Source organism: Medicago truncatula, chromosome 1 (genome assembly GCF_003473485.1).
Source record: "Medicago truncatula cultivar Jemalong A17 chromosome 1, MtrunA17r5.0-ANR, whole genome shotgun sequence".
NCBI classification, from domain to species: domain Eukaryota; kingdom Viridiplantae; phylum Streptophyta; class Magnoliopsida; order Fabales; family Fabaceae; genus Medicago; species Medicago truncatula.
Window position 1 is genome coordinate 35,768,435 of NC_053042.1, and position 23,972 is coordinate 35,792,406.

The following is a 23,972-nucleotide window of genomic DNA, read 5'->3' on the forward strand; positions in this document are numbered from 1 at the left end:
TAAAATAATAATTTGGTTAGATAACAATTAGTGAATTGTCTTTAAAATAATAGTTCATTAAATAACTAATATAATAATTCGGTTAATTTTAATATGGTTCTAACCGGTTCGAAATGATTTTTAGTTATTTTTGTCAAGCCCTAGTTGCTATCCTGGTGTAAACCAAAACGCAACGATAATTAAGAAATGTATGACTGAAATAGCAAAGTAATTATATTTAAAATGTTCTCATATTAAATGTTTCTTTTGTAAAATTATATATTAAAATGTTTTTTTAGGATATATTAAAATGTTAAGTCACATAATTGAGAACTAAATTGGATGTTTTATGCTGTAAAAATAAGAAGAAAAAAGCCGAAGAAAAGAGCTTACATTAACTTAGATGTAATGTAACTCTCATGATACAACACATATAGTTATGTTGCCATAACAAGCAACAATGTGTGTCCTTTTTATTTCATTCACATCCTTGCATACACATACCATGACCTAATTTACATAACCTCCATTGTCACCACCCTTTTAAAACCCTATTCACTCATCAGCACGACCATGCTCCTCCTTGCTCTCATCTTCAACATCATAAGGGAAAAAGAATTCCTCATCTCTCTTAAATATCTCATCCACCTTCTCAGCAGATTTATCAAATGCTAGCTTCTTAGCTGTCTTGTCTAGTGCACTCACAATGTTGTTCTTCCCTGCAAAAGCAAGCTTCTTGTTCCTTTGTGCATTAACCTCAAAGCAAACTATCTTGAGGTTATTGTTCTTGGAAGCTATGGTTACAAAAGGATGACCAGCTGGGACAACAAACACTGTTCCTGGCCTTAATCTTGCATTGATTTTTTGGTATGAAGTGCTGCTACTCCTTCTTTGTTTAGAGTGTGATGAACTTGATGACATGTGTGGACATGCCATCTCAAATTCTCCTTCACCATCAATTACTAGTGCTATTTTGTTTGCATTTGTGTTGTAGTAAATAGTAGACATAGATCCCTAGACAAAAGAATGATAGTCATAGGATGTACCAAACATTTATAAGGACCAAATTTATTTCAAATTGATTTGTCCTTAAAATAAGCTTGTGCCACATTTAGATATCAATTTGCAAACAAAATTAAAATTGATATTAGTCCTTAAATGAGTTCGTTACTAACTAGTGAATTTATATCTGATAGCAACACATATTTTTAACGCACTCTTTTTGATTGGTTCCCACCAAATTTATATGGGTCCCACATAATTTAATAGGACGATGTGAATTTTAACAAATCAAAGAGAGTGTGTTGAAAAATGTATATTAAATGCGTGTTGCTAACCTTTCTCAGTCTCCTAAATTAATATTTGGTCACTATGTAGTACTCCCTCCGTCTCAAAATATAAGCAAAATTCACTTTTTAGGTTCATTCATTTTATGGATCGCTTATATTTTGAAAGGGAGGGAGTAGTTATTTTAATGAAAACATTAAGGTCATGTGATTATATATTAGATATATACCTTGGTGATGTTGGCAAAGGTAAGCATGAGATTGAGTCCATCAAGTCCACTTGTAATTTCTGAAGGACCAACTTCAAAGAGACTACCAAATTGGTTAGAAAAGGCTGGATTATTGCTGAAAATATTGAAAGGATTCTTAAATTGTCCACCAAATGGCCAAATGCTTTTCTTAGGTGCCAAGCCACTAAGATCTTCTTTTTGTATTTTGAAAATTCTTCCCTTGTTCTGTTCATCCAAAAAACTTTCTAACTTCCCTTTTGGACTCTGTTTGTTGTCAGGTACAAGTACAAAATTAATAAACCAAATTAGGAAAATTTAGAAAAGCAAAATTATTATATTTGATTATAGAAGGGTATACTCTACCTTGAATGCTGCTTGGAGCACTTTGGAGCTGAATGCTGTGAGGACTGATTCTGGGTCTCGCCCTGCAGGCCCAAAAAATGCCTGCACCAATACATGTATGTCACACATTTAATCATGTCCCTTAAGATTGCTAGTGTCACATGTAATAATAGATCAAATAATGTTGTTAGAAGTTGTAACCTCAAGATTTACTGGAGCAGAGGCAGAGGAAGGTGGCATGTGCAATGCTGCAACAAAAAGCTTCTCATTCTCATCTCTATTAACCAAGTACATAGGTGTTCCTGCAGGTACCCTCATAATGTCACCAGCTTCAAGGTTAAATCTCTCGGTTTTATCTTCCATCACCAACCCAATTATTCCTCTCCCTATAGTAATTCAACAAGGAAAAAACAAAACAATCACCAAAATGAATAACAAAAATATAAGTCATAAAATTATATAATTAAACTTGGTTGTTTTTTAATACATACCCTTGACGTTGAAGAAAATAACCTCAGAATCAAAGTGGTGTGGTGAAACAAAAGCATGTCCTTTAGCTTCTAAAATGGTCAAACCATAATTCTCAAAGTTTCTAAGCAGCTTTGATTTTTGATCAAACATGTTTAGAGCCATAACTCTACCATCATCTGTATCTATTTTGGTTTCAAAATCTCTGTCTTCAAAAACATAAGGATTTTCATCCTCTTCATGTTCATGTTCACGTTCATGTTGATGTTCATGTTCACGTTGATGTTGATGTTGACGTTTCTCTCGCTCTTGCTTCATCCGATGATAGTCCTCACACTTGTCCATGCATATTCCCTTATCCTCTTCATCATATTGGCGTTGTTGTTTGCATTGGTGTATACAAGTTTTGAGTTCTGGGTCAGTTTCTTCTCTTCCTATAGCTATAGCTAAGTTTGAACATAATAAGGCTAAGAGGAAGAAAAGAAAGATAGCTAAAGAAAGCTTGGTTTTCATTGCCATGGTTTCAGCTTATTTGCTCTATGACATTGAAGAATTTGAGTGTGTGTTTGTGTATTAATTTATATGAAATAAGAGGGAAACAATGGGGTATATGGCAAAAACATGCAGGGGGACATGTGTTAATGTACGTGTCTTATGATGAATTAACATAGCGGGAATTGTTACCATGTGGAAAAATAGTTGATATGCACAAAAGCCAGCAAGACACTGTACGAGAAAGTTCTTTAATACACACTTGTTAGTCTAGCTGTGACCATGAAATACATCGGACAGAGAAATTGTACTTGTCATAAACCTATATTTATATTTGGAAAAATGTTTCGTACCCATTGTGGGAATTATATGATCCTCTCAATACTTTTTTTCTCATGTTTTCTTTAGTTTTTAATCTCAACCCTTAATCAATTTTTCTCATTTTCTTTTTCATTTCAAATTCCATTTATTAATTTTATTTTCTTTTGTTTAGATCGAACACATTATTTTCTCAAGTTCTTTCAAAGTTGAGAGATCTAAATCCACCATTGTATGTATATATTGTGAGATCAAAAGTGATGTAATTATATGATAAGTTGTTGGTGCGATAGAAATAAACAAATCGAGAGAGAAACATATAAAAAATATGTCTCTCTCATTTTTTTTTTTTTTTAAGGAATGTCTCTCTCATTTTGAATACTCCGACATGTGTAAATCACATGTTATATGATAAATTTTTTATATAAAGAGAGAAAGAGAAATTGAGACGTTAAACGAATAAGAAAATATGAATGGACGAATATCATTGTTGAGTACTCTAAAATTCAGATGAGTAAATATCCTTTAAATGGATGTATCTATTTAAGCTCTGATCAAAGTCTAATCATTGTGTCCGCATATATGAAATTGGTCCATGTTTAGTCATATAGTCTAGTAGTTTCCAATAGTTTGTGGAACTTCAAGGAAGGATTTCTCCGACGACTTTTAGTGGTGGTTGATGGTTGACGACGATAACCACTACAACAGAGCTCTGTTAACTTTAAGGTGATCGGTGGTAGAGCTCGACGACCTCACGATGGTCGACAGTGAAGCTTCGATCGTCGGTCGGCTCAAACTACCACTACTATTATTAATAATAAAATAAGTAAATTAAATGATTTTTTTATAATAATAAATAATTTTTTATTTATAAACTTTTTTGAGGGTGTCAAATGAGTTTATAGATTTTTGGGGTGTCAAAGAAACATTAGGAAATCTAGATAGAAAGTTTCAATTTGTATAACCCATATTTTCAAATATTTATTTAATATCTCATTTTATTGTTCATCTTTTTCTATCATATCCATCACATTACATTCTTTATCTCTTTTTTTCTCAAGATATGTAGATCATATGATATCCACTATCCACCAAAATAAATTCATCCAGATAATATAATGTCTAATTAAGATCTACGGCTAACTTAGAGCTTCTATACTGGAGCTCCCCATTTTAGGTGTTCAAATGAGTCTCTAAAATTATCTCATCTAAAGTGGAGCAGGTCAATTTGAGTGGTCTAGTTGAAACTCTAACTCTGCCTGGTTTTATTTAGATTTACTTGCACTTATGTATGAAAAAGGTTTCCAAGGGTATCCCTAGTGATATCCATGAAGGATTGTTTATAGTGGTAATTTATCTTACAATGTTGTACAACTTTCAATTCGATTACTTTTGCTTAGTTGATTTGTAATATGTATTTTTGGTGTAATTTAAAAAGGAACCAAAATACTGTACCAAAAAAAAAAGGAATCAAAATATAAGTTGATTATACAAAGTGTAGAATGATAAGGGGTGTTTCCTTCAGAAATCGTAATTAATTTAGAACTAGCATTAGTGATTAAAAATTTATTAAAATACTCAAAGTCATGATTCCAAATTGCATATGAATATAAATACAAGCATTATTTGATAGTTAGAAACTCCAAACTACTTGTTGAATTCTTGAAGTTTTCTTGGGCGACTATGCTTCATTGGTGCTAGTTTTGTCGGTGCTGGTGCAATTGCTGAGTGTTGAATTACATATTTAGGAGAATCAGCTACCTCAATGGTTTCATCTACTGCGTTGAAGTTTAAACAATATTTTTTGTCAACAAATTGGGTTAGATGGATAATGGAAGAAAATAAATATCACCAACCCTTTTAATTTTGTGTTTACATAATACATATAATTTTTACACAAAAAATATTATTTACCTTGTGAACTCAAGGGAGAAGCATTGATTGGCGGAAGAGACGGGACATTTGATCCAAATATAGCTGGACCTGCCAACAAAAGCAAAAATTTATGACGTTATATATCCATGTGTCGTTATATATATATATCCAGAACTCAACGTTTTTTTATGAGAATAAAATAAATATATTACTACCAACAAACTATCTTCCCATCACAAGATTGGATCGTACTGTTCTTGCAAATAAAATGTTTAAAAATAATCTTTTAAATGCAACTCGATTAATAGCTTCATGGACATTAGTATTAGTATATGATGAGTTGAAGTTCGAATCTCATATTTCTTATTACTCCACATTTATAATGTATGAGTCCCACTAAGCTACCTCAGAAAAAAATATAAAAGCAATTGAGTTAATTTAATTAATAAATACCTGGAGCTGGTAAAGGAGAACCAGAAGCTGCAATGTACAAATTTATAAAAACCTTTATTAGACATATTATATACAAATGATTTTAAAGGAAACTAAAATAGGAAGAAAATAATTCATCACATAATTTGTCACAAAAGGAAAAATATATGAATTATGTACCCTTGCATTGTGCATGCAATCCATTCAGGTTGCATGATTGTGGAAGGAAGAAGGAAAGAACTCGATTAATAGGCGGTAGTTGAAATGGAACATTAGCAGTAATTAACAAGCAAGCACAATCCATACTAGTACTCATCATAGACTGTAATGAATCACAACAACTACTTGATGGTGTTATTAAACCATTATAATTGGTGCTTCCTGTAATGAAATTTGCACATGGGGTGAAACTACTAATCATAGAAGTTGTGCAAGGTGTACTAATCTGTCCAAAAACCAATTTTACTGAAGTGATTAAAAGAAATGTTGATATCACTTTCATTTGAAAAATACTTAGATGTCCCATTGTTGGGTCTGCAAGAATGATGTGTCACTCTTAGGATTGTGATGGGTTTTGATTAAAGATATAGTACGTGATTTATATTTTGCAACATTTAGGAGGAGAGTATAGGTAGATTTGAATATGCATATTAGGAGTTCAACTACCTTGACTACTCAACAATTCTATTGATATAGTCTTGTTTTGTTACTTGCCCAAGTTTGATAGTTTGGTAGGTTAGGCTAGAATGAAGCTGTGATTATAAACCAAATTTTGAAATGACTACATTTAGTCATTGACGAATTGAAGCATATATATATATATATATATATATATTGGCATATTTAAATATATACTACCCACTCAAGTCCCATAATAATTGACCTATTTAAAAAAAATTGTCCAAAATAATTTACACCCTTAATTTTAAACATGAAATACTATTTTTCGAGCTGTACCCTCTGATTGAAACTATATATTCGTTTTGAATTTAATATCTTTCATTTTTTTTGTCGGAATAATGAAATTTGAACTATAATTTAATATCTTTCATTTTGTATTTATAGTTACAATAGATACACACTACTTAATAAAAATAATGTAGTAAAAATACTATAATCTCCGTTCATTTATACATTTTGTTTAATATGTGTAAACTTTTTTTTTTTTTTAAGGAATAATATGTGTAAACTTGTCAAGTAAGCCTATTACTATGCAAATGAAGGAGAAATTGATGAATTGAAGTTAGTGAAGGATACAAGATGTGGCGGTATTGTTGTGGGGTCAAAGTGCAACCGTTTATTATCACATTTTAATTTAATTAAATTGTTGACAATAAGCACTTCCTTTCAAGGAAAAAGGTTTTTATTTATATATATGTACAACAAGAGGGTCATATAATTCCAAAGAGTAGGTAACCTGCATTTTACTTATCATTTTCTTAGAATTTCAAGAGTATTCTATGGTATATATAAATAACATAGCCTTCATTAACTTTTCATTAACACTCAAACATCAATAAATATCAACAAATAACAAATACATATCAGAGTTAATCAGTTTCAAGATAAAAGGAGTAATGGCATTTAAAGGGTATATCCTATTTCTAGTTATGGTCCTAGTGGCCAATATGTGTACTCAAAATGAAGCTCAATCAGGTTGTACATCAACGATCACTAGCTTGAGCCCTTGTCTAAACTACATAATGGGGAGTTCTTCAAATCCATCATCTTCATGTTGCTCACAACTTTCAAGTGTAGTCCAATCTTCTCCTCAGTGTCTATGCTCCCTCCTTAATGGTGGTGGTTCCTCTTTTGGAATCACTATAAATCAAACACTTGCTCTCTCTCTCCCTTCTGCTTGTAAGGTTCAAACTCCACCTGTTAGTCAGTGCAAAGGTATGCAAGAATATGTTTAATTATAATAGTTGTTTTAGATCAATGGTAAAATTGATTGAATGTAAATACATGTATCCACACTAACATGTGTCAGACAGTTGGACACGTCTTCAACCTCAAGTGTCGGTACTAATGGAAAATTAAACTATTAACTTATTCCCATTGTATAAATTCAGGTGGCAATGGACAGACATCTCCAACAAGTTCAACTTCTCCGGCGGGCTCTCCTGTTGATTCTCCAACTGAATCACCCGAAGGCGCAATAACACCTTCTGCTAACTCAGATTTTCCCTCAGGTAAATATATTATTATGTTTACTAAAGTAATTAATACATCAATAATCATACTATAGTATATAGATTTTATTGATTCACTCAGTTCACCTAGTTTTTTCTTAAGCAATTTAGTTGAAGTAGTTTTGGTGAATTGCAGGTGGAGCAGGATCAAAAAGTATACCATCAACAGATGGTGGCTCATCCAATGGAAGCACTATTGAAGTCTCGTTCAACTTGTTTCTTTCACTTCTTGCCATTGTGTTTTGTGTCATCACCAAGTTCTGATTTTGTTCATATTGAGATTTGAGTGCTCAAGTTTTATATTTACATTTCATTGGCATAGAAGATATATGTAACGTAGTTGTATAATTACTATGGAATATTCAAGCCAATAGTACAATTAATATGTAATCGCTTTCCAGAGTAAGATAATTATCATTTTTTAGTTCAAGCCTTTATAATTGAAATCAGGTACTTGAATGTCGTTTATATAATGAATTAACTGAAAAGTAACTATACGCGTAGAACTGGAGTCCCATATCGAAGAGATATAAGTTTTGGAAGGGTGTCATCCATTATAAAAATAAAGGTAGGACCTAGTATCGAACATTCAAATGCAGGTCTCATGGGACTTTAGAAGATTAAATAATTACAAAATCTTCAACACTGTGTGTTCTCTGTGACTTTAGAATTTGTATTGTTTCTATTTTTCCTTTCAAAGCGTACAAAAATTTATATAATTTTTATAAGTTTTAACGGAAGATAGAAATGTTACTTAATTATCTAATTAGTGTTTATATTTTAGATAAGACTACCGTCTAGTAGTGTTACATAGAATTGTTTTATCATCTTTTTTGTAAAAATATAAGTGTTACAGAGAATTGTTTAGTCTTTTGTAAAACTATATAAAACCAAGTACAGTTTTTAGAGAACAATTAAAAAACAAATGACTATTGGGCTCTACTCTCTTTCTGTACAAAAAAAAAAAGAAAAAGAAAACAAAAGACTGGAGTTATAAACTCTTCAATTCTCTAATGAAGTAACAAGAAGTATGGCGACTAATAAGTGTTTAAAACAAAAAATTCTTTTAAAAAAGATAAAATCAAGTGCATTTATTTTAGGGAATAATTCTTCCATGGCTATGCGACCAACAAATTGTTAATAATAGAGATAATCGGAGAAGAAAAACAATGACGGGCTAGCGTTTCAATAAACATAATAAGAAAAAGCTTGAATGCATATAGTCTTACAATACGAATATATATATATATATATATAATAGTCTAAAATATCTAATACATGTTTTGGTCACTTAACTTATTTTTGGATTTCATTTTGATCCCTAACTATAAAGTATCTTAATTTGGTCTCTTATCTTTACTTCCGTCAATCAAATTAATCCTCTCCATTAATTTTTTGCAAAATCTGTTAAGCATTTTTCACATGTCATTTAGGATTTGTGATCAATGGCTGGATTTAAAAAACACACATTCATTTGTCTTTCCATATTTCTTTAATTTCCTAAAAATTAAAATTAAAATCACAACGTTAAACAGAAGGCTGCAAACTTCATTCATTTGGAGGTAACAATGTCTTTGACTTATTAGAATCATGGCTGATTTCCACCTGCCAATTCCGTCCAAGCTTACTTTTCATTTTATTGATAAATTTTCAATTATCCATATACCGTTTCTAGTTAAGAATTAAGATCATAACGTCAGAATCAAGCTCGAGGGCAACTTTACTTTCCTAAAAACCCCATGTTTTTGAGAAGAAATTGGATGGAATTGGATCAGAGGGTTAAGATTTTGAGGTTGGAAAGGCTAGATATTGAAGAAGGAATAGAGTCAGAGAAGCTGCAGATTGAACGTTAGAGGGAGTTTTTGCAGGTGTTTTTGCAAGAATTGGATGGCCATTGAAGAAGAGGGAATGAGCGAATGAGAAGAAGAAGATGCGGCAGGGTATGTGCTGCTGCTGCAGGATGAAGATTGTTGTAATTTTTAATTTTTATTTTTATGAAATTAAAGAAATATGGAAAGACAATAAAAAGTTATCATATGTTTGTGTTTCCATTGTATACCATATGTGTTTTTTAAATCCAGTCATTGATCACAAATCCTAAATGAACATGGAAAATGTTTAACAAATTTTGCAAAAAATTAACGGAGAGAACTAATTTGATTGACGGAAGTAAAGATAAAAGACCAAATTGAGATACTTTTATAGTTAGGGACCAAAATGAAATTCAAAAATAAGTTAAGGGACCAAAACATGTATTAAGCCTAAATAATAACTATACTTAAGGGTGGATCTAGGCTCACAATATTAGTGGGGTAAATTTTTTTGTCAAATAATTAAATAATACTAAATTTAATAAGTTATATTAAGAATAGTTGTAGCAAACAAAATTACAAAAAAAAAAAATCTATTTTTTATTTGTTGAAAATGAACTAAAATTATATCATTACTATTTGTTCTAAGAACATCTCTTTCTATCTAGCTTACAAGTTGTAACTTACAAGAGATGAATCACATGCTCTAGCATGATACCCGTGCATACGAACGGGGAGTGCGTTGCGCTCTTTTTTGGAAGCAAGTCGCAAATTACGTAGAAATTATAAAAAAAAAAAAAAAAAAATAGATCTTTGTATTGATACATGAATAAAACTATAGACATATGTACAAATTGTACAAAAAATTATAATGAATTAAAATATAGACATGTGTATAAATTAAAAAAAGTCAGTCCCCATATTAATATATAAGTTAAAAGGGCTAATTAAGTTTTTGGTCCCTATAAATATCTACAGTTTTGTTTTTAGTCCTTATAAAAATAAATCACACTTTTTAGTCCCTACCAAATTTTCTGTTAGTGTTTTTAGTCCCTGTTAAATTAAAATTTGTTTAATTACGCTTAAACTTTTAAATTTTTGAAAGATTTTTTACATGCATGTTCATAACATCGTAAGACACTCTTTTGTAAAAATAATTTAGTTTTTTTAACATGTAATGAATTAAATATGAATTTTTCTAAAAGCCAAATTTTCAAGATTATATTAATGAAAATTTGGACCTAATAATAAAATTTTAAATTACTTTTTTGCGGAAGAACTTTGTATAATATTCTAAGTAAGTATGTGAAAAATATATGTTACAAATTTAAAAGTTTAAGCACAATTAAGCAAATTTTAATTTTACAAGGAATAAAAGTATGTGTTGGTCCCTGTTAAATTAAAATTTGTTTAATTATACTTAAACTTTTATATTTTTAAATGATTTTTAAGAGACATGTTAAGATCATTATAATAATCTCTTTTATAAAAAATTAGAATTTTTTAACATGTAATGAATTAAATATAATTTTTTTAAAACGCCAAAAATTCAAGATAAAATTAACGAAAATATGGACCTAAAAATAAAATTTTGAGCTAATTTATTGTGGCGGAACCTTTTATAATGTTTTAAACAAGTATGTTAAAAATCATTAAAAAATTTTAAATTTTAAGCATAATTAAACAAATTTTAATTTAACAGGGACTAAAAACACTAACGGAAAATTTTGTAGGGACTAAAAAGTGTGATTTATTTTTATAGGGACTAAAAACAAAACTGCAGATATTTATAGGGACCAAAAACTTAATTAACCCAAGTTAAAATATAGACACATGTATAAACTAAAAAAATAGGTCATCTTATTAATATGAGTAAAAATATAGACACATGTTGAAATTTAAAAAAAAAATGTCTTCATATTAATATATGAGTAAAAATATAGACACATGTATAAACATAAAGAACTAAGTGTATTAATATATGAGTAAAAATTATATAGTGAACCGGTAAAAAAAAATAAAGAAAGGACCTAGGCTGGTGTGGCACTTGCCGCACTGTGCCTTGATGAGGTCCGCCCTTGACTATACTATCTAACATCTCCTCTCAAACTCACGATGAATTAGTTGAGAGCATCGAGAGTTTGTCAACCAATAACCGAAAACGTTTTATGGAGTGCATTTTGTGAACAAATTAGCAATCTGCAAAGATGAAGAGGTAAACGGTAGAGTGATTATTCCATGCTGAAGACAATGACGAGTAATATGACAGTCAAACTCAATGTGCTTGGTGTGTTTATAGAAGACAAAGTTATGAGCAATTTGAATAGTACTCTTGTTATAATGGTACATCGGAGTTGGTTTAGAAAGAGTGATACTCATATCAGATAAGAGCCAATATAACCAAATTATTTCAGTAGTGGATGCCATAGCACAATACTCGGCTTATATAGAGTAGCGAGAGACAATGTCATGTTTATTACATTTTCAATTTAGTGAGTTTTGAATGCTTTAACTATTTTCGGGATCTCCCTTAAAAAAAAAACTATTTTAGAAATGCAACAAACGTGAAATTTTCTAAAAAGTATTTATGAAAACATTTTAGTGGTGTGGTAGTGATTTTGCACGTGGTTCGCAAAGCTACTCTCTAGGTATTGGAGTGCTTATTGAGTCCACTTTTAAATGAATAATTGAAACGAAGGACGGTACGTGTTCACCGTAAAAGAAAAACAGTTTTCATCTTACAAATCATATTTCTTATGGCTAATTTAAGTCTTAAGATGGTATAATGACTTATTTGTGAGCCATTGAGACTAAGTGAAATGTTTCATTACTGGGGAAAAATATAGTCTAAAATCACACTTTATAAGTCAATTTTGTAGAATTAAGTCAAACCTAACCCAATTTTTTTTTAAAAAAAGGCTAACACAAATTCTAATAGAAATGGTAATTAAAATCCTTAATTATTTTGTGATACAAGTGGGGATCTCAATAGATATAGGCACAAAGTGTTTCTCTATTTTTCAATGAGAGCATTCTTGCAAGCTCTTCTCTTGATGACAATATCATTTATGTCTTCAATTGCAAGACTCTTGAGTATTTGCAAGTGTGACATTGGTTCTCTTGCTAGAATCAAAATTTGCGAGCCACTCTGTGTCTATAGTCATAAGATTGGAACATCTAAAGTCAAGATACCAATCTTCACATATTGGATTTCCTTCATAGATTGTGTCCATCAACAATACCACCTCAAATCAGAATCATCATGAGCTATTTGCCTCTTTATTGTTCTTCTTGCCTTTCTTGCCATCTTTTCTATGTCAACATTCATCAGCATAGTGCACCAACTTCTCACAGTTATAGCATTGCACTCTTCTCTTATCAAAGTCTTTCTTATTTCCTTGATTGGTGTCAAAACCTTCTTCTATCTTGGAGGATTTAGCTTTGCCATCAATCTTGATCTTTTCATTGTTATACCAATTTCGTTTCTTCAACTTTCATTTGCCTTTCTTCTTTGACATCTTGTCGTTACCATATTTGTAGGTCATCTGATCCTTCTATGTTTGTTGAACTGATCTTTCAAATCCTCTCTCAATCACAAGAAGTCCACGAGCCTCTAGAGAATTTTGCAATTCTTCAATCTTCATAGCTCTAACATCTTTAGATTTCTGAATGGCCACTGCTTTGAAATCAAACTTAGAAGTCAGAGACCTCTTAACCTTTTCAACCACTTGTTGATCAGGCACAATTTTATCACAAGTCTTCATTTAATTCACTCTATCAATCAACTTTGAGAAGTAATAATTGATTTTATGATTTTCTTGCATCAGTTCGTACTTTCTCCTTAAAGATTGAAGCTTCACTTTGTCTCCTTTATCATACTTCTCTAATATATCACAAGTCTCTTTTAATCTTGTTACCTTTGAGAGTTTCTCAAAGTGATGAGCGTCTACATTTTGTTGAATGTAGAACAAAGTCTTGCAATCTTTCTTCGGATCTCTTAAAGTTGCTATATGTGCATATGTAGGATTTGCCCCCAATTCTCCATATATATTTCTAACTACCTCAAAGACTTATTGAGCACCAAACAACGACTTCATCAACACACTCTATCATTCCTAGTTGGTTCCGTCAAGAACCAAAACATTTGATGGAAAACCACCACCGTTCACATTCATGATTACTACGCAAGAATTTTCTGAAATAATACACACTTCACTCGTGTTTCCCATAGATTGATCCCCTCACTAATCTCTCGTTCTTCCTGAAAATCGTAACTCAAGGCTCTCGATGTCAGTTGTTAGCGCATCTATGTATTACTTGTGTTCTAAGTAATCTATGGAAGAATGGTGAAAGATGAGAAAATTCCGATGAATATTAGAGAGAAAGTATGTGTTGTAACTGATCTAGTTAGTAAATATATGGAATGGTTACAACTTGTTTATATGAATTACTTGTTAGTTAAGCAATAAACTTAACCAATTAAATCGCTAACTAACTAGATCGCAACTAACTCATATTATTATGGATTAATATATTCAACATTGGTGGCATTGTTGAGTGTTGAATTCAAGATTTAGGAGAATTAGATACCTCAATGATTTTAGATACTGCATTGAAGTGTAGACAATATTTTTTTTTTTTATTTCAACAAGTTCAGTTAGATCGATAATGGAAGAAAATAAATAAAAATTACAACTATCGTTAATTTGAGGTTATTAATCCAAAGGTTCTTGTACTATAATTAAACTTTCAGTTATGTTCAGTTAGAGCTAGCTAAGACTTACCAAGACTAAAAACACTACTCTATTCTTCTTGTTATATTCTTTGCATTATTCTCCTGTAACTGAACTCTTTCTTTACCAATTTTTAAGAAAATAGGTCGTATAATTTAGAGTTTGGCTAGAAGGTAAATAAAAAAATTATAACTGCATTTTTTTGTCTGAGCCAACATAAAGTCATATATAAACCTAGCAAGTAAAAAGGAAATCAACATCCACAGCCAACATAACCACTAACTGCTAATTAGTAACATTTGTGTATGAACAAAAAATAAATAATTATTTGTTTACATTGACAATGTATATCATTTTTACATTAACAATGATATTTACCTTGCAGGTTTAAGGGAAAACCATTAATTAGGGTAAGAGACGGGACATTTGATTCAAGGATAGCTGGGCCTGCCAACAAAATGTTTTAGTAAGTTCACAGGTTTCTCCGAAAAAACTCAAATTTTCTTAAAATGAAATTCATTTCCACGTTAAAGCAACTAACCAAAAGCAACAAGCAACGAAGTATGTCCATATAAATAAAGGAGACTAAAATTTATGACATCATCATAATTTGTCTTGAATTTTTACAAATTATATCCATGTGGCATTAATGATAACAGTATTAACTAACAACATAATGTCTATTGTCTAACACACTCTTTTTAATATATAATATTTGAGATAGGATCTGTTGTGCAACGTGTACTAATCTGTACAAAAACCAATTTTAATGAAGTGATTAAATGAAATATTGATATCACTTTCATTTGCAAAGCAGTTAGCTATCCCATGATATTGGCTAGGAGAATGATGTGTCAGTCTCAGGATGGTGATGGGATTTGATTGAGGACGATAAGGACGTGATTTTAATATGCACACAGTATAAGCAGTTTAGTTGACATAGCTTTGGTGAGTTGTATTCGGAGAGATTTTAATCTCTCTTCAATTAAATTGGGAAGAACTTTTAGTACACTGTATATGATCATTCGTTGTTATTGTTACAGTTAATTATACGAATGCTTAAACTGTACCAACTGGTGCGTGAGGGTTTATGAAGCACGGGAGTCCCACATCGGAGGGATGTGAGTTTGGGAAGGGTATCATCAGTATAAAAATGAAGGTAGGACTCTACTTTAGGTCACATCATAGCCTTGAAGATAATACAGATTAATTAAGTTGAGATTTTTTAATGTTCCTCGTTGTCCCAAAATATGTGAAATCTATTAGATAGTTTTTCTTTCTTTTGATTGAATAAAATCTATGAGATATTTATTTACATATTATAAGAGTTCATAATATTTTTAATAATTCTTGGGGAATATAACATTTCATAAGATAATTAAGAATATTATGTTAATATGTTTTGAGTTTATGATAATTCTTTGTTATTGTTATTTATATGAAGAGGAATGCCAACAACATTTACTTTTTAATACTTTTTCTAGCATTTATTTTTTATTTCTTTTGTTGGATGAAATCAATGTATGTCCCACTATTTTTTGAAGGTTCAATTTTTAAAGTGTAATCCACAATGATTTAAACTAATAAGAAAGTGAGTATTAAAGAGAGTATTGCTAACATTACTCTTATATGAATGCTTAAGCTGTATTAACCGATGGGTCGGGTACCTGAAGAAAATTAGATATGAAGCTCTAGTGTCCCACATCATAGAGATGTGGGTGTTGAAAGGGTTTTATGGCTATAAAACCGAAGGTAGGACTGTATTTTCAGGTTGAATTGGCATCGCGCGATGATTGAATAATGTGAGAATTTTTAATGTTTCTCACTATCCCAATATATGTAAATTATATTCTATAAGATAAGTTGTTTACGTATGATGAGGAATGAGAAATATTATTAAATTCTCTTATAACAATTTATAGTATTTTTAAGGGTTAAATATGTTTTTGTTATTTATAAATATATCAATTTTTAGTTTTAGTTCCTTTAAAGATTTTTTTTTTTTTTTTATGGTTTTTAGTTCGTAAAAAGTTTTCTTCATTACTTTTAGTTATACTTTTTAAGTCAATTCATATGTAACCAGGGGCGGTGAAAAGGGGCGGTTTCACCGCCCGGCGACCCCGGGCGGTCGCCCGGGTTCGACCGATAATTAATGGCGGATCTTCCTTAGAATCCATGGTACCGCAATGTTTCTATATATATTATATTGGGCATTTTATTTACATATTTTCCAGTTAGCGCAGTGGAGAAGCAGTTGCTATTTCTCTCAGACGTCGCGGGTTCGATTCTTCCTTCTTGTCCCTTTTTTATATTTCTGTATATATTTACTTTTTTGTCAAAAAAGTTCCATGGTGGGAATCGAACACACACCTCTGGGCCATACTCATGCAAATTAAACCACTACAGCAGTTAACATTTTTGATTAATCTTTCAAACAGCTTAATATATATTTCATAGAATTTTGGTACCCCCGAGAAAATAACTCAAGATCCACCACTGCCGATAAATCCTTCAAACAACTTAATATGACGATCCTTTTTTATTTTTATATATGACTATTTATCTATATATATATATATATATATTTTTTTTTTTTAAGGAAGGAATTTATATATATATTATGTCACATGTGAATTTGCGATAAATTTTTCGCCCAGGCTCTATGTAATTCCGGCTCCGCCACTGTATGTAACCCTATATTTTTTTACTGAAAATTTCTTTAAAATATTATAAGAATCTCAGAAGAATAAAAATTAGAATCTCTTTTATGGGTGATGTTGAATACAACAAATAAATTGACCACGACAAGGATCACAAAAGGATTGAAAGCGAAACTCTGAAAACTGTGACTCCACCACCGTTTGTGATTTCAGCCAAGGAATATATTTTGATTTGTCGAATGCAATTTTGCGAGCTCTTCGCTATGAAATCTAAGCAAATTATATACCTCGAAAGCAATTTTGTTTGTTTGTGAAAGAGCTCTGTTAATGGGCACTTTTCGTTTAAGTAATTGATCGCAACCTATTAAGAAATTGAGAATTTGAACTCAAGCACTGTTCGTTTAAATAATGAATGAATTAACAGGAAAGTAACTATATGAGTTTGATACAATTGGGAAGAGTAATATCCTCATATATGTTAATATCTCTTAACCTTAAATTAGGAAGAACTTTTAGTACACAAATACTTAAAGATAGTTACGAGTAGTAATGGGTTTATGATTGTTGGTTTTGGAGTAAGACGGTAGAAAATAGCAGTCATCATTCCTTGTTATTGTTACTACCTTGATGTTTAATTATTATTTTTTTTGACTCAAAAAAAGAATTCAATTAAGAAAAGGGAGAAAAGCTCATATCTTTTTGGATATGAGTAAAAATGGGAGTGAGGAAATTACAGATCCAATCCCTATTGGGCTAAATCTCAGCCTATTTGGCTGTGGCATGAGCGGCCCAGTTACCATTTCTACTAGAAAATTGCTTTTTTGATATTCAAAACGTCATGTTGACACATGAAAATGACGTTTTTACCCCCAACGGTACCACTAGATTGATCCGGCGGTAGTTAACTACCGTTGTACACCAACACAGCTTAAAAAAAAGACATTAAAAAAAAACTCCAAACTACCGTGGATCATATGAAACTGCAGCTTCTACCTTGTCAAACCAATTGATTCAACCCTTCTTTGAGATCGATACACAAATCATATGAAACTGCAGCTTCCACCAATATTCATCAATCATCATTTCCTCAAACTTATCGAACATAAACACCACTCAGATTCTACCTTGTTATTCACCTCACTATCCAACACTAGCATAGTTCTTAATTCATTAGAAGCAAATTTTCATCGACCCCATTATTTATTTCATCACATTTCAACTCATTGAAGGTAATTAGATCATTTTTTTAGTGTTTTTCTACATACCCTTTTGAACAATCTTGATCCATGTAATTGTTCAAGATTAAAAAATTAGTTTTTTGATTGAAAAATTGTGACTTTAGTATTTGGTTCTTTGTTTTTGCTTAAAGGTAGGGTTGAAAATGAGTCGAGTCAAACTCGTCTGAGCTCGGCTCGACTCAATAAGAATTGACTCGGCTCGAAACTCGACTCGAGTTCGATACAAACCATTTTTTAAACTCGGGTTCGGCTCGTTTAAAGTTCACGAACATCTCGGTTCGGCTCGTTGGGTTTCAATTCATTTGCTCGAGTAACATAATTCAAAAGTTTTTTTTTGTTTTTGTCAAAAAAGGTATCTTGACCTTTTAATTTATTTAAAAAAAAACAACAAAATTTGAACTCATTAAATTATGGAACTTGAAGACCACAGGAAAAAAGCAATGGCACCTTATAGTTACTAATGTAGTATTCCCCTCACGCTTCTCTTTATAATAACTCTTCCTCACTGATGTGATTGAACTCACCGATGTGGGACAAATTTTAATACATATGTGTGGTTAAAACTTAAAAGCCTAAGCCTGCACTTGTATATTATTAGCTTCTTTTTTTCTCTCTTTTCTTATAATTATTGTTAATTGTTAATTAATTAGTAATATTTTCTCAAAAAATAAGTACTTAAATATGAGAGGAAGGTTGTAATAAATTAGATATTTCGTGTTTTAATATTTAAGTTTGCACTTCATTAAGTTTTACTAAACTAATAAATAAATATAAATATGTATATATATTATCGAGCCAGCTCATGAACCAACCGAGTCGAATTATATACAGCTCAAGTTCGGCTCATTTATTTAACGAACTTAATTTTCAGCTTAAGTTCGGCTCATTTGGTTCATGAACCAAGTTCAACGATTTAATTGTCGAATCAAGTTCCGAACTATTGTCGAATTAGTTCGGTTCATTGTCGGCCCTACTTAAAAGGTCGTTCAAAGTGTTGATTTTTATTTGTTTTGTTGATCATGGAAGGTGTTGGAGAGAGAGAGAAGGTGATGAAGGAAAGAGACGAAGCTTGCTTTGTTCCTTGAGATGAGGAGGAGAGAGAAAGAGAATGAAAAGATGATGATGGTGGCAATTAAATCAGAAAAGCAATTAAAAAATGGAAGTTGGTGGCAGAACAAGTGGGCATGTGCATAAAAGCAATTTTCAGCGGCAGTTAATTGCTGCCGGTTTGGCAAACGGTAGTTAACTACCGCTGCAGGTTTTTAGGTCATTTACATGTGTCATTGTGAACTTCTCAATGTCAAAAAGCAATTCTCTTTCTACTAATCCAGTTCAGAGAGACATTTTGAAGACTTTTCATCTTCTTCAGACAACATCTACCAATATGCCCCCAGTATCTTTGCAAGAAGCTGAGCTTGTTGATCCCATCTACGATCTTCTTTGCATCTGACTCAATGATCACAGATCGTCAACCATTTACTTCTATCCTATCCAGATCAAACTTCACACCCAGCGCTTCAGCCATGCAAGGGTCGTTCGGAGCTTCCACCGTCCTAGTTGCCATGTTTGTTACATGGGAGTATTGAAAGTTGTGAAAAGTTACGTTATTCCTAAGAACCTTTTTACCGAGGAATACTGGTTTCTCAATTTTATAACAAACATGAGTATACTTATTCCTAATTTATGTATTCCCATGATTGTATCTCCTTCAAGTTCAACTTCTCATGATATGAATCACCCGAAGGCTCAATAACACTTACTACTTTAGATTTTCTCTCAGGTATATATACAATGTTTAGTAAACTATATCTTATAACGTTTATTGATTCACATAGTTTTGATGAATTTCAGGTGCGTGATCAAAGTGTCCCGTCAACAAATGTGGTTCATATGATGAAAGCACTATTAAAGTCTCGTTCCATTTTATGTTGTGTTGTCACCAAGTTTTGATTTTGTGCATGCTGATATTTGAGTACTCAATAATCAAGATCAACTAGTGTTATTTTGAGTTGAAAAATGAGTTATATTCCCATAAATGTTAATCTCTTTAGAGCTAATAGTACACAAACACTACATAATAAGATAGAATCTTAATACATTTGGGTTTGATACTACCAGGATGCTTTAGCTAAATTTGGAGCGTGAAAGAATTAGATACACTGAAGTCCCACATTGAAGACATATATGTTAGCAAAAGTTATCATTTGGTATAAAAATAATGGTAGGACTTCGGTGAAAGTCGAAGGTGTGATAGTACCCTTGTACTACTACTACTACCCATTGAATAAGATTAAGTATATATAGATCAAAATGAGAATTTGCAATATTTCTTTCATCATTTTGTAATCGCCAATATATAATAGTGTTTTGCCCATTACAAAAGAGGAAAGAAATGTTACACAATTATTAATTAATAAATAACATAATTTATAAATATGAAGAATTCTTGAAAAATTCGGTTCTTCTTAAAAAAAAAAACAAAAATTCGGTTGCAAAGGGAAATCAAGTTCATAACCAACCAAATTTTAACAATTCATAAATAAACACTGGTTTTGAATATGCAAGCGTCGCAACATTTACGGTTTCAACGGGCAATAATGACACACCTTGCCAAAATACTAAAACTTGAGGGATTCACGACAACTAGCCTTTTCGCTGGGGTGAGCAAAGGGACATTGCCAAATTATTTTCAGCATGTATATTCAGAATATTCAAAAAAATAAATACTTAATCAATTTCGATTTCTTATCACCCTCTAATCAGTAGCTACCACTCGATCAACGAGTGTTATTTTGAGTTGAAAACTGACTTCTATTCTCATAAATGTTAATAATCTCGTTACTTAAATTGAATAGAACTTTTAGGAAACAAACACTACATAAGAGAGTCTTAATGCATAAGATAGTGATCCTTCCTTCTTATTGTTACTACCAGGATGCTTAAGCTAAACTGGTCCGTGAAAGAATTAGATACATTCAAGTCCCACATTAGAGAGATAGACGTTTGGAAAGGATTTCATTTGGTATAAAAATAATGGTAGGACTGCAGTCAAAGTCGAAGGTGTGGTAGTACTACCCATTGGAAAAGGTATTTAATCTTCAACACATTTTGGATTCTTTAATGGGCCAATGGATCTAGTTAAAGAGTGCCTTTAAGGCACTCTTTAAATATTCTAAAAAAAAGAAACTAATTTATAAAAAAGTCAACATTTCGATTTTCAAGACATTGATTACATATGTTTTCATACAAAGTTATCATATAAAAGTTTTCAAGACATTGATTATAGTCGTTAACTTACTCTTCTTTAATTGATAATGTTTTTATAGTTTTTATTTTTCAAAATAGGTAAAGTCTTAAATTTTTAAGTGATTTGCCTATTTTAGGAAGATAAAAAAATATGAAAAATTCTTTAATGAGTTTGTGAAATATTTTATGGGTAGTTATGGATGAAAAAAAAAATTATGATTTTGGTGCTTAAAATTTTATATTTAATTTGGATTTTGTTAAAACATCTTTTTTTTCAACCTATGCATATTATCCCCTTCATTTAAAGATCACGATGAGGTGGTTGGTTCGAATACAAGTCTGTTTTTCTAATAAATTTTGGATCATTGAGACAGAGTTATTTGGTTGTAAAAAAAAAAAAAAAAAAAAACTCTTTCAATAATAGTTTTGTTTCTTCACAACCATGTGAACCAACAAATGATCATGAAAATTGTCTTATAATTTGTACTATTACTGTAGATGGTAATTGGACCCAGGTCCGATGAGCACCCGCAAAAAATACTCGCAAAGAGCAGGGTAAAATCCCGTTTTTATGGGTATGGACTTGGGTCCGGATAATACCCGCAAATTCAGTTGGGTATGGATGCGGATAAAGGTACTATACTACCCAACTTCACAACCGGCATATACATATTTATATAATATAATAAATATGTTATGGTTTAATTGCATGTTTGATCCCTTATGTTTATTTTAGTTTTAAAGTTGGTCCCTTACGTTTTAAAAGTTTCAAGTTGGTCCAAAACGTTACTCACATTGAAATAAGTTAGTCCATTCCATCACCCATATTGTCAACCCGAATATTTAAATGTTAAGTGATTGAAGGGACTGGCTTATTCCAACGTGAGTAACGTTTTGGACCAACTTGAAACTTTTAAAACGTAAGGGACCAACTTGAAACTTTTAAAACATAGGGACCAACTTGAAAACTAAAATAAACATAAGGGATCAAATATGCAATTAAGCCATATTTTATTTATTTTTTGTGTACAATTATTTAATTTATTTAGTTATTTAAGGATAAACCTAAACCTAAAAACTAATACAGTAATCATTTCATCATTACCATCATAAGCTCACGAGCTACAAATTTATGATTTAAATCAATTTGATGTTTATTTTAACATGCACATTTTTATATGTATTTTGAATGATTTTATTTTAATTTTTGAGAAATATTTTGGATGTTTTTTTATTTGGTTAAATACTACGATTTCTACTTTTATTAGTTGCATTAAAAAAAATTGGATCATAGTTTTATTTCAATTGTGATGTTTTTTATTGTCTTTTTATAATTAAAGTGTGGGTATGGGTACAGGTATGAACACTTAGGTGCCCACAAGGTATGGGGAATGACACTAAAATTGTTACCACGATGGTACAGGCTCATATACATGCATTTTTTTACAAACACGGGTATGAAAAAGGGTACAATAGTACTCTATCCATTGGTACTCATTACCATCCCTAACTATTACCACCACTACCCCGCTAATATTATTGAAAATACAATTTTTGCAATCAAAACAATTCTACCTTATCGAAAAGAAAAATATGAAATTAGTAATTAATTTGTGCATATCAATGTTGTATACGTTGGTTTGGTTAGATCCGTGGGTGGGTGATGCGCCTTTGTGTGTCTAGTTTAGACGTTTTTCGATTTAGCTGTGAATAAGTCTGTTTCGATGGCGGAGATGTTTTCGTTAGGGTGGGAGGAAGGCGGGGAGGCTTGACAGTGGCGCAAGCGGTTGTGGGTTTGGGAGGATGAGTTGTTAGGGCAGTGTAGGATTTTACTATCTGACATTTCTTTGCAGCAAAATTCTACAGATCAGTGGGTTTGGAGGCTTGATCCGTCGAGTGGTTACTCAGTTAGAGGTGTTTACCAATTGCTTACCAGTCAGTAGGTTTAGACAACATAAGTTTTATCGGATTTAATTATGCACAAACAAGTTTCCTTGAAGGTCTCTCTATTCTTGCGTGGCGGCTCCTTCAGAATAGATTGACGACGAAGGATAATTTGCTCGTGCGCGGTGTTCTTCCTCACGCTAATCGGCATTGTGTGGTGGGTTGCGGCGACATCGAGACTACTCAACATTTGTTTCTCTCTTGTCTTTTTTTGCAACTTTGTGGGGCAAAATTCGGTCCTGGATGGGTATAGCTTTAGCCGAGCCATTACAAGTGTCAGATCGTTTTTATCAGTTTGTTTATTGCGCAGGTGGCTCGCGTACCCGTCGATCTTTTGTGTAGCTTATTTGGTTGTATTGTGTGTGGGTCATGTGGAATGAAAGAAATAGTCGGATCTTCAAAAATATGGAGAGCACCATCCACCAATTGGTAGAGAAAGTCAAATTACATTCCTTTTGGTGGATGAAGACTATTAATATTTCTATTTGGGCTAATTTTCATATGTGGTGGTCGAGCCCTTTTGTTTGTTAGGGCATGGCTAATCTGTTTTTGTATTACTTCACATCGGACTTTGTAACTGTGTACTGTTGAGCTTTCTTTAGCACACCTTGTGCTTGAGAATTCTCTTGGGTTATATATATATATATATATATATATATATATATATATATATATATATATATATATTTGTTAAAAAAAACATAATTAATTTGTGCATTTTTTATG

The 23,972-nt window shown here is 31.5% G+C and overlaps 3 protein-coding genes across 4 annotated transcripts; 1 reads left to right on the forward strand and 2 right to left on the reverse strand.

The window, feature by feature from the left end:
* Positions 1 to 340: 340 nt before the first annotated feature.
* On the reverse strand, positions 341 to 2,874 carry LOC11429744 (sucrose-binding protein). Its single transcript, XM_003590562.4, has 5 exons — positions 2,329 to 2,874; positions 2,039 to 2,223; positions 1,859 to 1,939; positions 1,496 to 1,759; positions 341 to 993 (listed from the first exon to the last, which is right to left on the reverse strand). The coding sequence occupies exons 1-5, from the start codon at positions 2,822 to 2,824 to the stop codon at positions 535 to 537; spliced, it is 1,485 nt and encodes a 494-aa protein (XP_003590610.1). The 5' UTR covers positions 2,825 to 2,874; the 3' UTR covers positions 341 to 534.
* A 1,772-nt stretch (positions 2,875 to 4,646) lies between these two features.
* LOC11421336 (non-specific lipid transfer protein GPI-anchored 16) lies at positions 4,647 to 6,030 on the reverse strand. Of its 2 annotated transcripts, none has more exons than XM_013613141.3 (4): positions 5,603 to 6,030; positions 5,444 to 5,470; positions 5,030 to 5,098; positions 4,647 to 4,890 (listed from the first exon to the last, which is right to left on the reverse strand). In XM_013613141.3, exons 1-4 carry the CDS (start codon positions 5,946 to 5,948, stop codon positions 4,763 to 4,765), a joined length of 570 nt encoding a protein of 189 aa, XP_013468595.1. In that variant the 5' UTR covers positions 5,949 to 6,030; the 3' UTR covers positions 4,647 to 4,762. The 2 variants fall into 2 exon arrangements, with proteins under 2 accessions (XP_013468595.1, XP_003590611.1); XM_003590563.4 differs by having other exon boundaries at positions 4,647 to 4,893; positions 5,603 to 6,025.
* An 893-nt stretch (positions 6,031 to 6,923) lies between these two features.
* On the forward strand, positions 6,924 to 8,044 carry LOC11435088 (non-specific lipid transfer protein GPI-anchored 5). The gene is made up of 3 exons (XM_024780178.2): positions 6,924 to 7,318; positions 7,495 to 7,614; positions 7,751 to 8,044. Exons 1-3 carry the CDS (start codon positions 7,000 to 7,002, stop codon positions 7,876 to 7,878), a joined length of 567 nt encoding a protein of 188 aa, XP_024635946.1. The 5' UTR covers positions 6,924 to 6,999; the 3' UTR covers positions 7,879 to 8,044.
* Positions 8,045 to 23,972: the final 15,928 nt, after the last annotated feature.